Source organism: Balaenoptera physalus (genome assembly GCF_965194825.1).
Source record: "Balaenoptera physalus genome assembly, chromosome: 11".
Classification (NCBI taxonomy): domain Eukaryota; kingdom Metazoa; phylum Chordata; class Mammalia; order Artiodactyla; family Balaenopteridae; genus Balaenoptera; species Balaenoptera physalus.
Genome location: NC_138896.1, coordinates 5,775,711 through 5,790,995, shown reverse-complemented (window position 1 = coordinate 5,790,995; position 15,285 = coordinate 5,775,711). Strand labels below are relative to the sequence as shown.

Genomic DNA, 15,285 nt, shown 5'->3' with positions numbered 1-15,285 from the left:
ACTTGTTAATAACGTGGTTGGTCCGTAGCTTGGAGCAGATTTAAAACACAAAACCCCGTCGCCTCTGGAAGAGCCACTTTCCCAGCCCCTCCTGGATCTTCTCTCTGTTGATACCTCCCTCACGGAGAGGGGTGAGCTGTAATGAAAACAGTGGTACTCCTGACGCGTGCCTGAGTAAGGTAACACTGATGCCATAGTCTTGTGTGTGTGTTGATACTTGACCAATTGCTTATTACTGTTCAAGGGATACTTCTGTCCCTCCTGAGTGAGAGATGTCATTAGTTAACATGAAGCCAGAGTCCACGTGAACTTTAAGATTTGATGTCTCACGTGGAAAGTTCCACAAGGCTTGTCCCGACTATTCTGTTAACTCCTAGGAAGGTTCTGGTTGGCTTGGCCACCTGGGGCAGGAGGACTAGATGAGCTTTCCCAGGTCTGGGTAGCCCTGCAGCCCCACGATGGAGCCCTAACCAGAAGCAGCTTCAGACTCAGCAGTCCTTTTAGAGGCCGTGTCCTGTACTTCGTCTGCCTTCGAGGAGGTCAGTCTTTTACTGTACGAAGAGTGGGATTAACTTGACCTCAAGGTCCGAGAAGGAGGGAGGCAGGGCCAAAGTAGGCCACATCACCGGCGTCCTCGTAACTCACGCCGTCCTGGTTAATAAGAAGCATGTTTACCCCCCTCACCCTTGGGAAGCAGCAGCTGTAGGACTAGGCTTCCTTAAGGTATGTACCTGGGGGTTCTTCGCCATCAATTGCTCCTTGACCCCACCGCCCATGCTCAGGAGATGTGGCCACTCGGCACAGAGTGCCTGGTGGTTAAGGACCTTAGAAACAAGACCCCCGTCCGCTGTCCACGGCAGACAACAACAGCAGGATCCCGGCCAGCCTCTGCCTTAAAGGAAATCTTTATTAATCAATCATGTATGGTCCACAGATGTTCTTTAAAAAAAACTCCCAACTTTCTAGAGAAGCACAATCCTCATGAGTGGATTCATCTTTGCATCATGAGTCTTGTTTTAAAAGAAAATCAAAGTGGTACAATTTGTTTACACTATGATACTTTCTAAATAAACTCTTTTTAAAAGAAAGAAGTCTGGTCTTTCCTTAAATGTTACAGCAAAACAGATATAAAATAGACAATAAATTATAGTTTATATTTACAAAAAAGCTGTAAGTGCAGTTATAGATCATAAATGTATTATTTAATCAGTTTAGTATGAAATTGGTTTCCTAGTACATGATCGTGAAAAAGACATTTAAAAAATATTCTCAGATTTAATCTGAGTCTTACTTTCTACAGGAGAAAACCGTGATTTCGGTTCCTAAACCGCATCCCCATCCTAATCTCTTCCTAAGGCTGGGTGCCCTTCCTCAGCTCACCGCCTTTGCTGGTCTAACCCCGAGATGCGGGACGCTGCCCAGTAAGAAAGAGGCAAGGAACCGTTTTACCGACACAGATGAGGGCTGACATTCCTGACGTAAACGTGCTTTTTCAAAGAGCCGTCCCTCAAGGGAAGAGGTGCGGGCGTGTAGCTCGGTTAAAATGATGGCTTTAAAAAGACTTCTCATCCCCGGAGCCTCGCCTCAAAGTGGGATCACTCTAGTCTCTGTTTTTGGTCCTAGCAAAGAAAACAGCAAATGCTGGTGGTGGTGGTGGGGCGGGGGGCGGTGGAAATGATGTGGTTGAACTGAAATAAGGATATTTTCACACGGACAAAACGCCCGCACAAACATGTAACAGCACGACTGAGACAAAAGGCACTTGCGGGCCGCCCAGCTCCCTCCCGGGCTGTTGATCCCACCTGAGAAACCGACCTCCCTGGGAGGAGAGCTGAACAGAGACGTTCTTCCCCCATTCCCGTTATCTGCAAAATCTACCTGTGAGCAACTACTGAGCCCGCTGATATCTGAGCCAAGAAGAATTTTACTTTAAGATTATCTTCCCTATTTACTTAATAAAACCACGAAGAGCTTGATCTAAAGCAAAATAATTTGGGTGGGTTTGGGGGGCAGAGGGGAACGTTCAAAGTTAGGTCTCTTCAGTCACCAGACTTCATACTACAGACACTCAAACTCAGCTTCCTAGAGACCGACAACTACTCACAACATTTACTACGTGAGCGGGTTACGGACGAGGTCCTTTAAGGTGTCTGTTAGGGCGGAAAGGCAGCAGCCAGCACGAGATGGTGTCGGCGTCTTATCCCGCTTTCTCGGTGCTTCCGGGTGCCTTTTAAGGCAGATGTGATGCAGGAGTCCAAGGCAGTGCGTGTGTCCCCAGCAGCTCCTCCTGAGTCAGTGGCACCCACAAGCTCTGACGACCATGTTCCTGTATTTTTTCAGGATGACGTTGGAGTTGTCATCAAAGTAAAGCACTGAGATGGCATTCAGTTTCGTTGGCGCACAGCACGGTTTGGGGACGTACTCGGGATTCATAAGGTGGACCTGTTCCAAACACAGAAGGAGGGGAGGCGTCGTTAGGAACAATACCTGGTCCGGGCCTACTCCCCAGTCACGCGGAGATGCCGGCGCTCACCAGGGTCTGCACGATGGCATGGTTGGTGGCGTTCATGTGCGCGTTGAGAGGGAAGGAGCATTCTCCATCACAGTAGTTGGCAGCGTAACCCTTGGGTGCAATGATCCAGTCCTTCATTCGAAGCAAAAGGAAGCAACAGAGAGAGTGATGTAGACACACGCCTCGTATCGCCTGTGCCCTCAGGAACCCTGCGAGAAGCTATCACTCACATGGGGCAGCTAAGGAGACAGACACAGCAGGTCGAGGTCACACTCGAGGGGCAAAGCGAGGCTGTGAACCCGCTCAGTCCCACTCTGGAGCCCTCGCTCCTTCCACAGGCCCACAAGGCCCTGACCTGCTCCTGGCCCGCCTAGGCCTGGAGGCCTGCAGGTGGCCGGCTCCATGAACCTGGACCAAAGGAGCCTCTCCAGGAGCCCGGGTACTCCCTGTCACCGCAATGCCACCTGCACATGGGAACGATCTTCCATCACTGGACAGCTAGAATTTGCGTCTTCTCTTATTAACTAGCAGTGGCCCTCAGGAGGGAGGCAAAACATTGGTGCGCTTCTGGTCTGGGTGAGCCGGTATATGGCCCTTGCAGAAGTTAACTATTAGATGCTCTTCCAGCCTTTTGTCAAAGCACAATGAACACTTGTTTAAATGCCCAAAGCAATACAGGCCCTGTGGACCCTGAGAGAATGAGAGAAGAGCCCTGGGAAATGGGCTACTGATTTGGAGGGACAGGGAGCCTGGGCACCTGAAAAGGAGCCGGGGGGCTTCATGCACGAGTGGGCGGGCCTTTTGCCCCCCTACTCCACGACCCGGGCATCTGGAAGGGCTCCTAAGTGCCTTCACAGGAGGAACCTTCTCGGCCCTCAAGTTCAAGGTCTTTGACGATGGCTGCTGCCTCTAAGATGAGAAGAGACTGCTGAGAAAGGGCCCTCGTCCCCCTTGCTGTCCAGAGCACTTACCTGCCACCCCAGGTCTTGGAAGCTCACGTAGAGCTCGTGCTTCCTGCAGGCTGTTTTCAGTTCGCTGCTGTTGTAATCTGTTGGAGATCAGAAGATGCCACAGTTAACTCATTCATTCTTCATTTACAAACTTACCCGGGCTGTTAACCACGGGCCAGCCGTGCACGGGGCCCCCGCTAGACACAGCGGGGGCGCCCACAGCTCTGCAGGCTCCCAGCTGCTCGGGTGTCTGACCTACTCTGTCTCGTCCACTCTGGGGTCACTGCCGGGCACGCTGGCACACCACCCGTCATTACTGACCTGAACGGGCGCCTTTCAAGCCACAGATGTTTGTCGTGATCCCCCGTTGGACCAAGACGCCCCAGACACCCCGGGGCCCTGACTTGGAGGACATCGTATTCACAGGCAAGACACACCAGGCAGGTTCCGCGCGCTTTCTAAACAGGGACTGTCCTGAAGCTGCGCGGGGGCTGGGAGGACGGCTGCTGGGCCAGGAGAGCCTCCCGAAGGGGGCGCCCTGGAGCCAGGCCTGCCGGGGAGGCCGGGAGCGGGGACGGGGCGGGAGCGCCACGTCTGCTGAAGTGCACGCACCTGCTCTGTGTGTCAGGACCTGCTAGCCTGGCTTCATTAACCGACCGCTGGCAGGAGGACAAGGAGCGCCCTGACTCATTTGGCCAGACGGGGCGGCTTCTGCGTGACATGCCCTCTGCGAGGTGCCACGGGAAACACGAGGATTCGTCAGGCAAGGCTTCTGGCCTCCAGCGACTCAGGGAGTGGACGGGGTGCCACGAGACGTGCAGGGCTCACGCCAGTACAAAACAGAATCTGAACGCCGTGCGCAGGGGCCGGAGAGAAACCCCACCGGGAGTTCAGACAAGGGACAGTTAAAGAGGGAGAGAGAGAGGAAGAGAGAGCAGTTCTGGTGGAATGAAGTTAAGGACATGTGAAGAGCTACCCAAACCATGGAATTTCCTGTGTGATAATCCAGCTCCTAGTGGGTCCCCGGAGAGCTCAGGATGGGGCTGCTCCCCAGAAGGACCACCACGTGATCAGAGGCGGGAACGCGGGCCAGCCTGACCTCCAAGGAAGGGAGGAGGACTGGAGACGGAGTTCAAGTCGTGAGCCCCACGTGACAGCTCTGGACACGGGGCTCGGGGGAGCCTGGGGGTGGGTGAGCGCGACCGTGCGCGGGCAGAGCGACCCGCCGGATCCCGGGGGGGGAGGGCTGTTCCTCCTCTGCGTCCTTTCTATCCACCTGGAGTCATAACTGGAGCACTTTCCTGAGTCCTCTGAGTTGCTCCAGTGAATCATCAGACCCGGGAGGGGGCGTTGCGGGAACCCCTGAATCTCACTGAGTGGGACAGAACCGCAGGTGGCATCCGCAGGGGGCCGAGCCCTTGACCTGCTGGCATCTGTGCTCCCCCCAGGCCGTGAGGGTCAGGACGGAACTGGACTGTAGGATCCCCCGTTGGCGTCGGGACGCAGGCAGGGACAGTTGCTCTTTCTGCCAGATGGAACCGAGAGGGCGTGGGGAAGGGCCGCGGCCAACAGCGCGCTCTGGCCAACCCCCCGCGGTCTCCGCAGTCTGGCCCTTGCTTCCCTTGGGCAGGAGAGATTCTCAGGAGAGCGGGGCCGGGATGAGAAGGGCAGGGGCCCCATCACGCCGCAGGCGGGGCCGGGCAGCCACGAGGGAGGCGGCTGCACCCGAATCCCTGCGGCCCCAGCTCGGCCCGAGTCCCAGGGGTCCGGGCAGCCGGCCTGCTGTCCTTTTCAGCCCCAAGAGAGGAGGAGAGAGGAACAGAGGGGAGGCTGGAGAGGGGAAGAAGCAGGAAAGAGACAGAGTCAGGGCGGCCTAAGAAACCAGGGGGCTGGGGAGGAGCGGGAGGGCTTCTGCAGACGGGCCGCCCGGGCCGTGTGGGGCTGACCACCTCCCCTGCCCCAGGCCACACCAGCTGCAGGCCCCATGCTCGGCCAGGAAAACACGAGAACAGCAGGAGCACGGCGCATGCTGTCCGCACAGCCCGGCTTTTCTGAGCTCAGGCTGCAGAGTCTTCCCAGAGGAAGCTTGTTTTTTAGAGGGAACAGTTCGCTGCTCTCATTTCCCTTCCCTCCTAGAATGACAAGGGCAAGGACAAAGAGCAGCTGTTAAAATGGCACCCCTGTCTGCACCGGTCTGGCCGCTCCCCCCAGTCTCCGGCCCGATCCGCCCAGCTTATCCCGAAGGAATCTCCGGCTCCCACGTACCCCACAGAATCAACGGGGCCTTAAGAACCTGCTGGAGGAAGCCCAGCTCCTGTGCCACTGACACTGCGGCACCCCGGGACCACACTGGGATTTTGATTTCTGGTGTCAATAATCTCGTAAAGTGTTGGGCGGGGGGCAGGAGTGGGGGGCAGCTTGCTTTTCAGAGGCTCAATTTTGTTTACAACCAGATGGTTAGCATGAGAGGCAACAGTGAAGTCCTGTTCTTTTGTGGCTGCAGGATTTCAAGGTCTTATACAGCTCCATTTAATCGGAGCGGGGCTTTGATCTCAGCCTTGGTCTTGATTTTAAAAGAATACAGAGCTAAGTATCTTGAAAACAGACAGAGGCTTCCCCTTAAAGACTGAGCCCTGAGACTCCCTGCTTCATGCACCTCTGTCCCTTCCTAGAGGGACCCTGGCCCCCAGTGCCCTCTCGGGAGTTGGTAGTAGTTGGTGAATTATTCGGGCATCTTGCAGCACCTGTTCACGCCTCTTTATTATTCAGCATTACCGGCTATTAGCACATTCATTAGGGGTGAACCTAGGGATGGAGTAGAAGGTCAGGTTCTAGTTGGCTTCACTCCTTGATAACTTTTATCCTATCCTAAAGGGGCGTAATGGCAGACAAGAGTCAAGTATTATAAATGTGGAATTTGGAACAATTCTAACTTTCCAATCACTCGTGCTATGCCTGTCCTCCACAGCTGTGGAGAATTAAGTTCTGGTTTCATTTAGAAAGCCCTGGACGAGCCTCTACCTCTTGACTGAGACATCTGGGAGCCAAGCTTCAGGCCCTAAAATTTGAATTTAAGATCAAAATGGCAAATTAAAATTCACAACGCCTTTGAAGAACTATAAACGGCTAAGTCACAGCCCTGACCCATGTCCATTCTTCCCAAGCATTGGGTGTCCATGGTGGATGAGCCCTCTCATCTTTGGCATGTCAACCCATGGAGGCAAGTGCCGAGCCAGAGGGGACACCTGCCAGGAACTAAAAGGCCAAGCAAACATTGCTCTGGGAGAATGAGACCCCCTAGTCTGTGCACTGAAATTCCCTGAAATCTACAGCAAAACATGTCATAGTCATAATAAAGTACCCACATCACTGCTTTGCAAGTGATGAGCTCTGGTTACCTTTCCTATGCTGGAAGCATACTGAATGGTCCCAACTGCAAAGTTCAAGGGATAGAAGATATGAACCAGCAACGAGAAGGTCAATAGTGTATTTACATGTACCAGAGCCACCTTTTCTCCCAGGACCCTTAAGGATACATGTTTGGGGACTTACCTGGTGGCGCAGAGGTTAAGATGCAGGGGATATGGGTTCAGTCCCTGGTCCGGGAAGATCCCACATGCCACGGAGCAACTAAGCCCGTGCGCCACAACTACTGAGCCTGCGCTCTAGAGCCCGCGAGCCACAACTACTGAGCCAGCTCGCCTAGAGCCCGTGCTCCGCAACAAGAGAAGCCACGGCAATGAGAAGCCCGCACGCCGCAACAAAGAGTAGCCCCTGCTCGCCGCAACTAAAGAAAGCCCGTGGGCAGCAACAAAGACCCAACATAGCCAAAAATAACAAACAAACAAATAAATAAATAAATAAAATTTTTAAAAAAAGGATACGTGTTTGGGTGGGTTGGAAAGAGACAGAAGGAGAATTTAAGAGATGCTCACAGGTAGCATTTGAATCGATGAAGAGCTCATTCCAAAGAAGAGAGAGGGTCTTGAGAAGTTGCTGGTTCAGAGACAGTCAGCGGGGCTGAGTGACGGCAACATGAACATCAAGGATGAAGGAGGCCCAAAGGTCAGCTAATCCAATTTGACATGAATTGTTCAAAGTGGCAGAAAATGTTTCAAAACTATTCATCTGCCAAAACAAAGAGCAATTCTCAGTCACGGTGTTGGCAGCCAGCTGGTGGCCATGGCAGAAAACCTCAGACTCACCAGCTGAACTGAAATCACATTCACTACCCCACACCCCAAAGATGTCTTGGAAAATGAGTTAGAACAGAATCTAGAATCACCACATGGAACCATCCCTCAAGGCCATTTGTCACAACCCTTGTAATGGGTCGGTCAGGTGGTGTCAGTCCCCCAGGAGACAAAATCATGGACGCTGAGAGAAAGATACTATGAAAGAGGGTGAATGGCAGCAGGTAGAATGAGACCACCCAGTGAGCTCGGGGAGCCGTGGATGGGGTGCCACAGGAGTAGTGGGCTGCCTGGTAGCCTGGAGGCCGAAAAGAATGGCCAGAGGCGCTAGAATCCCCAGTGGGCTGCACAGCACGGCTTGGACCAGGACCAGCAAAACATGTGTCAAACGATGAACGATATGGTCCGGACAATATCCAAGCCCACTGGAGAAGTGCGACACGGCCAACATCCAACATACACTCGCAGCAGACAGTGACAGAGAAGCCAGGGCAGGTCAAACCCATCCAGGGAGACTTCGGTCCAAACCCACTGCTTGGTGCATGTGTTTGGGAAGTCCAGCTTGAAGGCCAAGGACAGGTGTGAGAGCAGATTTTGGTGGGCAGGGGGGCAGGGGAAGAGGAGGACGGGCTCCTGGCCTTTCCCTCGTTGGGGACGGGCCCCGCCGTCTCCGGCATCGGCAGCTCAGTTCCAAAAATAGCCACATGTTTCCCTGCCATGTTTCACCCTGATGACAGGCAACTGGATGAAAGATGCTAACTTCTTTACCCAGAGGCAGGACGGTCGCTGGTGGGCTGCTGCTGGTGTTTGGTTCAGTGGAGAAGTATGAATTCCCTGGGAGCAGCACACTGTGCAAGACGGGGGGCAGCAGAGGCCAAGCCATCTCTCCCTTCAACCTCCCGGAAGATTTACAAGGGGCAAGTCCCGCCTGGAGTCACACCCGAGACCACAGCTTTTTGTCTCGTTAGCATCTACCTGGTTCACGAAGACCCAGCAACGTCTGGCCCCACCGTAGCCCAGAAAGAAAGCGCAAACCGATGGCCCATTCCCCTGGAGAGCAGGCCATCTTTCTGGAAATACCTTCTCCAAGAGCAATCCCCTCTGCACCTCCATTCCCATTAATGGCAAGACTAAGGAAGGAGGAAAGGGCCAAACCGATAAAGCACTTCAGTGAGCCTAACCTGGGCCACTTCTTGGACCAGCTTGAGAGTCTTTGAAGATAGTGGGAGGGAAGGAGGACCCTCCGTCGTAATACTTTCTTGGGGGGTCTGGGCCTCTGAACAGGTGAGGCCAGGCCCATTTGTTATGAACTCTTTGCCTCAGTGCTGCTGAAAGGAACAAAGCATGTTTGAAAGTACGGGGCTGGGGGGGTGGGAAGACCAAGAAAAAGCAGATATACTTGCCTCTTCTCACAAGTTAGACCACCTTTACTATTCATATTTAATTTAAACTCATCAAACTGAAAACAAAATGCTGAAAGGGACTTGGAAGAGAAGAATTCAGTGATACCACGAAAACCCAAATCAGAGATGACATGTTTCCTCGATTAAAAAAGAAATTTGTGTGTGTACTGGTGGGGGAGGGGATGTGGAGTAAATCAAGTGAGATTTTCATTTTAAAAAGCAATCAGCACCTCAAGAGCCGCCTTCAGGCCTGAGGTCCCAGTACCAAACTGGCCACAGTTAATGAATGGATGCCCCTGGCCGGCTGCACCGCCGGGCCCCGAGGACAGCACTGCGATGATTACTGTTCCGCAGGCTTCCCGCCAAGCGAATAAAGGCAAGCAATCATTTCTTCTTCTTCTTTAAACCCCAACCCTGACTGTTTCTAGCGGTAAACACAGGAACACCCATGCTGGGCGAAGCTTCCAAGAAACACCAGGAGGAAAAGCGGCAAAATGTCACATCACACCGGGTGGTACAAGTTCCACAGCCAGGTTACTGGTAACAGAAACCGCGGAGTCAGAGCCCAAAATGAAGACACTGTTTCCCAAAGGAAAACGGGGTGCTTCGGAAAGTTCCAAGAACTCTTGCCGGCCATAGAAGACAACAAGATGACAACAGTCACCTGGAAGAATTAATGCATCTTCCAGAAGTATTTCACAGCCCTTCAGAGGAGCCTAACATACACCCTGAGACCTTCCCATGCTTGGAGGCGCCTCTGAGCCAGAGCAATGCTTCTCATTTAATTCCAGCAAAGCCACCGAGGATCAATCATCCCCACTTAACAGCTGGGTAAACTGACGCTGAAGTGGATTAGGTTTGTCCAAAGTCACAGAGTAGTAATGAGGGAAGCAAGGTCTCCAATTGCAAATCCTACAGCAAATCTTCAGCTTCGTGCTTGATCTCTGGGCTATTTAAAGGGAAAGGAAACCCAGAACTTGAAAGCACCAACTTTAGAGTAAGATGCACCTTGGTTTGAATTCAATACTGACTAACTCTGTGAGCTGGGTGTCAGGAGGGAACGCCTGCTACCCGCCCCCCCCGACTCCCCCACCCCCCAACCCCCCCGCTTTCTGACGAGCGGATGTCCGTGCCTCTTCCCCAGAAGGCACGGCGTGGGAGGGAGCATTTCGGAAAGACCTCTGACTTGACACTCGGGCAGTGGGAGCTGTTTCCTCTCTCCTGCCCTTTGACCCTGCCTGTTCAGGGCAGGAGGGGTCTGACTCCACCCCCTACCTCCAGGGGGTGAGCACCTGGGCCCAGCCTGGCTGTGTGAAGCTACCACGAGAGAGATGCTCTCTTTCTGAAGCTGAGGTTGCCTTCCTGACCACCACCTCAAGACAGGCTTTCTGAGGATGCCACCAACAGACGAAGCTAGAAAAAGAGAGATTCCTAATATCATCTGAGCCCACGGATCTAACCACGTCTAAAGGTAGAACCCTGAACTTGCCAGTCAAATGCACCAGTGAAATCCATCAGAGAGGGCTGTTGGAGCTGACTGGCCATATCACTTCCAGCCGAGGGCACTGACAAACGCCAGCCCGCCTTGCACGAAAGTACCAAGTTTGTACATCACCGTTTCCCCGGCGTAACGCAACTAGGAGAAAAGCTAGGCGCTCTAAGGATCGTCACGGGCGTGGAAAGAGGTGGAGACCTGACCAAACAAAAAGACGCTCTTCTGCAAAAACAGACTCTGAGGCTGTCTGCAGCCTGAGACAACCTCGGGGTAACGAGCGCGCCCCTCTGACGGCCTAGGGACCCGTCTAGGTCATCAGGGGCTGACCAGGACCTGCGGCCTCCGCGCGGGTCTGCAGAAACCGCGTGGCGTCTGAAACCCTTGGCGGGTCCTGTGTCCTCACGGACGCCCCAGAGCCCACAGGGTCCCGCAAAGACAGGGTCGCCCAACCCACCTGAGGCGCTGGAGGCCCGCGACACGTCCTGGGCCGGGGCGGAGCGGCTGCGGCCCTGCTGTCGCCGGCGGCCGGCGGCCGAGCGGGCGCTGCGCACGCGGACCTCGCTGGCCTTGAAGAAGGCCACCATGAAGGGCTGCTTGTCGTAGGGGCCGTCCCTGCCCACCAGGCCGGCGGCTCGGGGGTTGATGTCGAGCCCTGGAAGGCAAACCAAAGCAGGAGGGTGGCGGGACCCCCAGCTCCCCCCGTGCCGCTGCCCTCGTCCCTGCCTCCCGTTCATCCTGCCTCGTGATCACGTGCCTCCGCCCAGCGAGGCAGCTTCACAGGCAGCAGGTGCCTGGTGCGGGGACCCGGAGGCGCGGGGACCCGGAGGCGCGGGAGGGGCGCCCACTGACCCACTCAGTGTCGGCACCCGGACCCGCTCCCGCCTTCCTCTCCCTCTCAGCGCGCCCCAGCCTCTGCCTGGGCGCTGCCCTCCGTGGGCACTCTCGGACCCCGGACCATCTCACCGTCTCCAGGTCCTTGCCAGGGGGCTTGGGGGGAAGGCCTTGCTCGTCCACAGTGGCTCTGAGGGGCAGGAAGCCAAGCCATCCTGGAGCACGGGGCCCCCCCCCCCCCGGAAACCACGGCTCTGCCACGCCTGCCGCGAAGGAAGCGAAGGCCGGCGACCCTCGGCCCGAGCTCGGCCAACTCACCGTCCCGCGTGACCACACTCAGCTGCAGCCCCATGTTGTGCTGCGGGGTCAGGACCCACAGGTTGCTGGTGGCTGTGATGTCAAATTCCAGCCAGCCTTCTTCCGAGGCCCACACGGCGCGGGTGTCCAACAGAAACAGGTCAGAGTCTCTGAAAGAGGGAAAAGGTGGCAGGATGAAGGGCGCAGGGCCCCCAGCTCATCCCCACTCCATCCTGCCCGATGTCAGGCGACAGATGCCACCGTCGGATCAGGGACGGCGACCTGCCGTGGCCCCGGCTGGTGTGACATCACACAGGACACACCCGCGACACAGTCTGCTGGGGTGCCACACGGACAGCAGCTGCCTGCTGACACGGGGGGGCCCTCGGTGTCACCAAAAGCCTCACTACAGCTGCTCAGGCCACATCTTTTTTAGAATTAAGGTAAATTCAAAATAAATAAACAGTCCTATTGTTGCATGCTTTGCAGCTAATGAACTCTAAAAAGAGAGGCAGGGGAGGGGGCAGTGAGGAAAAGGGTTAAGAAAATATTAAAATCAGGATCAATAAAGGTGAGCATTTACTAAGTTGTACTTTGTTCATTTTTTTAAAAGCTCAGAACCCGACAATCCTCACATGTTAGTTCCTGTGAAAGGAGAAGCCAGGATTCACATCCTATTTCTAAGTAATCATCAGTTCTTTTCTTTTAATTAAGGCCTCCGCATGGCCTACGGTGAGAGCCGCGTCGTTCCCCATGTGGACGGTGAGTTTTAAGTCTGTCCCGGACCCGCTGTGAGCCACGCTGGGGCCCTTTGAGGCAAACTCACCAAGCCCGTTCCTTCCACTGGGCTCCACAGGGACTACTTTTACTTTTTTTTTTTTTAACAGTTTCCAGCTGATATAACTCTAGTGTGGGAAGATGGGCTGAGGGACCCACATGCCATGACAAGGCAGCGTGAAGGATGCTTGGTGAAGGTCACCTTGGTGTGTCACAAGGACACAGTCTGAGTTGACATCCCAGGGACACTGGCACGAAATGGCCTGGAATTCCCATGACAGGAAAGGGAGAGGTTTTAGCCATGGAAAGAGTCAAATCCCCTGGTGCTGGAAATATTTTGCTGCAAGAGCTTACAGGACAGAAAAATTACTAGAATTCAATACTAAATTTAAGATGACCATCACAATACTAACAGCGTACATTTATTTATTTATTTTATAAATTTATTTATTTATGTATTTATTTTTGGCTGCATTGGATCTTTGTTGCTACGTGTGGGCTTTCTCTAGTTGGCGGCGAGCGGGGACTGCTCTTCGTTGTGGAGTGCAGCCTTCTCATTGTGGTGGCTTCTCTTGTTGCTGAACACGGGCTCTAGGCGTGCAGACTTCAGTAGTTGTGGCTCACGGGCTCAGCAGTTGTGGCACGTGGGCTCTAGAGCGCAGGCTCAGTAGTTGTGGTGCACGTGCTTAGTTGCTCCGCGGCATGTGGGATCTTCCAGGACCAGGGCTCGAACCCGTGTCCCCTGCATTGGCAGGCGGATTCTTAACCACTGCGCCACCAGGGAAGTCCTAACAGTATACATTTAAATCGGTCATAAAGCGCTTGCATCTACTTTGCTTCAACCATCCCGAAAACTAGGTAGAATATCATTATCCCCATTTTACAGCTGGGGAAACTGAGACTCAGGTGTGAGTTTATGGACACATGACCAGTAAGTGCAAGAACAATCTGGTGAAAAGAAAGTAAGTGGATTCAGAGTTTTCCACAACGACTTCCTGCCTTTTGAGATTATTATGAAAGACAACCTGTGACAAATGAATACAATGTATCTCTAGCCCATCAAATGTTTGGGAGGCCAGTGAAACATCTGAGTTAAAAATGTTAGACTTCTCAGAGGGGAAACAATTTTTCCTGTTTACATGGCTCAGAGTTAGAAGGCAATGCTATTGTCATCTTTTCCAAGTTCCAAGCAGTACGTGTGGCTACATGTCGTTTACTCAGCTGCTGGACAGAGTCTGCAGGGGGCACATCCCCGCCTGCCATCTATAAAGCGCCCCCCCTCCCCACATGTGTCACACCCCCTGCTGAGAAATTAGCCCCCCCCATCACTGAGGTGACTGTGGGCAGGCAGACAGGGGGTGTTCGTGGAAAACAGCAAGAGGGGATGGCAAGTCCAAAGCTTTGAAGTGAAGATGTAAAAAGACATCAATGCTGTTCTGGAAGGCTGGAGAAGACCTTCATCCAGAAATAACACAGACACCATGAACGGCAATGTGGGAAAAGTCACCCTGGTCCCAAAGGATGCACAAGACATGTTCTTGTCAGAGGGGCGGCTTCTAGAATGAAGACGCGGTGAGAATGTCAGGGCGTGAGGCTGCCCCTGAGGTGAAGGGGGTCCGTGTGGGGTTAGAGCCGAGGGCCACTGGTCACTAAGAGCTTCGATGGGGCAACCGGCACATGTTTTCAGGACTTGTAACAAGGATGCAGAGAAATACAGCCCAAGATAGGAGCGTGGCATAGCTGGTAGAAAGAGCTAGAATGAGCTTTTGTATTTAAAAAGAATTTATGATGAAGGAGTCTGTTAGCAGAGAAAGTGGGGGGTGGGACAGAAGGCCGTCATCCAAAAGTGGGAGAGACAGGCAGAGAAAAAGGAGAAGAGAAGGGCGTGGCTTAAAGAGGGAAGAGGAAGAAGGCATAACCATGACGGGGAAGAAATGAAGTCCACAGGGTGAGTGGGCTTTGGTGGACACGGGAGCCCGAGTTGCTACCCTGACTCTGCTCCGGAGTCACACTGGGGTCCCCAGGCATTGGTGGTGCTTCTGGGCCACCCCTCGCTGACTGTCCAGTGAGGACAACGCCAGTCCTCACGGCTTAGGAGACCCGTGGATCCACACACGCGGGGTCGCAGCTGAGCCTGGAGACGGGAAGAGCTCCGGGGCTCAGGGCACTGAGGGCGAATCAAATTCAGCCACTTAAACCTAGGATGCTCAGGTCCCTTAGAAGGGAAGTGATGGAGAGCATGGGCTTGAAATAGCTGGGCTCAGTGGCAGGAGGAACAGCAAACATTTCCCGTGTGCTTTCACCAAGCGGGGCCTCGAGAAGAGCTCCCGCCACTCATCGGGAAGCCCGGGGAAGGCAGGTCCTATTACGTGTCTCTTCTAGAGCTGAGGGCATGCAGCCTGGAGAGGGTAAGTGTGTGAAGGCCACACAGGTGTTAAGTGGGGTAACCACAGCTTGAAACCAGAGCTCAGGCTTCAAAAGCAGAGTCAAGAAAAGAATAGGCAGACAAATATCACATGATATCACTTATTTGTTGAATCCTAAAAAATGATACAAATGAACTTATTTACAAATAAGAGACTCACAGACATAGAGAACAATCATGGTTACTAAAGGGGAAAGGGCGGGGAGGGATAAATTGGGAATTGGGGATTAACAGATACATACAACTGGATATAAAATAGATAAACAACAAGGACCTACTGTATAGCACAGGGAACTATATTCACCATCTTGTAATAACCTGTCATGGAAAAGAATTTGAAAAAAGTATATGTGTGTGTGTGTGTGTGTGTGTATGTACACACACAGAACTGAACCACTTTGC

At 53.6% G+C, this 15,285-nt stretch overlaps 1 protein-coding gene across 1 annotated transcript in view; it reads right to left on the bottom strand.

Moving 5' to 3' along the window:
* Window positions 1-945: 945 nt before the first annotated feature.
* Window positions 946-15,285, bottom strand: part of BMP6 (bone morphogenetic protein 6) — a 146,745-nt gene continuing 132,405 nt past the window's right edge. Inside the window, exons 3-7 of the mRNA XM_082413337.1 lie at window positions 11,703-11,851; window positions 11,008-11,205; window positions 3,484-3,560; window positions 2,534-2,644; window positions 946-2,442 (exon numbers count right to left, since the gene is read on the bottom strand). Coding sequence (XP_082269463.1) covers window positions 2,293-2,442; window positions 2,534-2,644; window positions 3,484-3,560; window positions 11,008-11,205; window positions 11,703-11,851 — 685 coding nt within the window. The 3' untranslated portion in view covers window positions 946-2,292. The remainder of the gene's footprint in view (window positions 2,443-2,533; window positions 2,645-3,483; window positions 3,561-11,007; window positions 11,206-11,702; window positions 11,852-15,285) is intronic.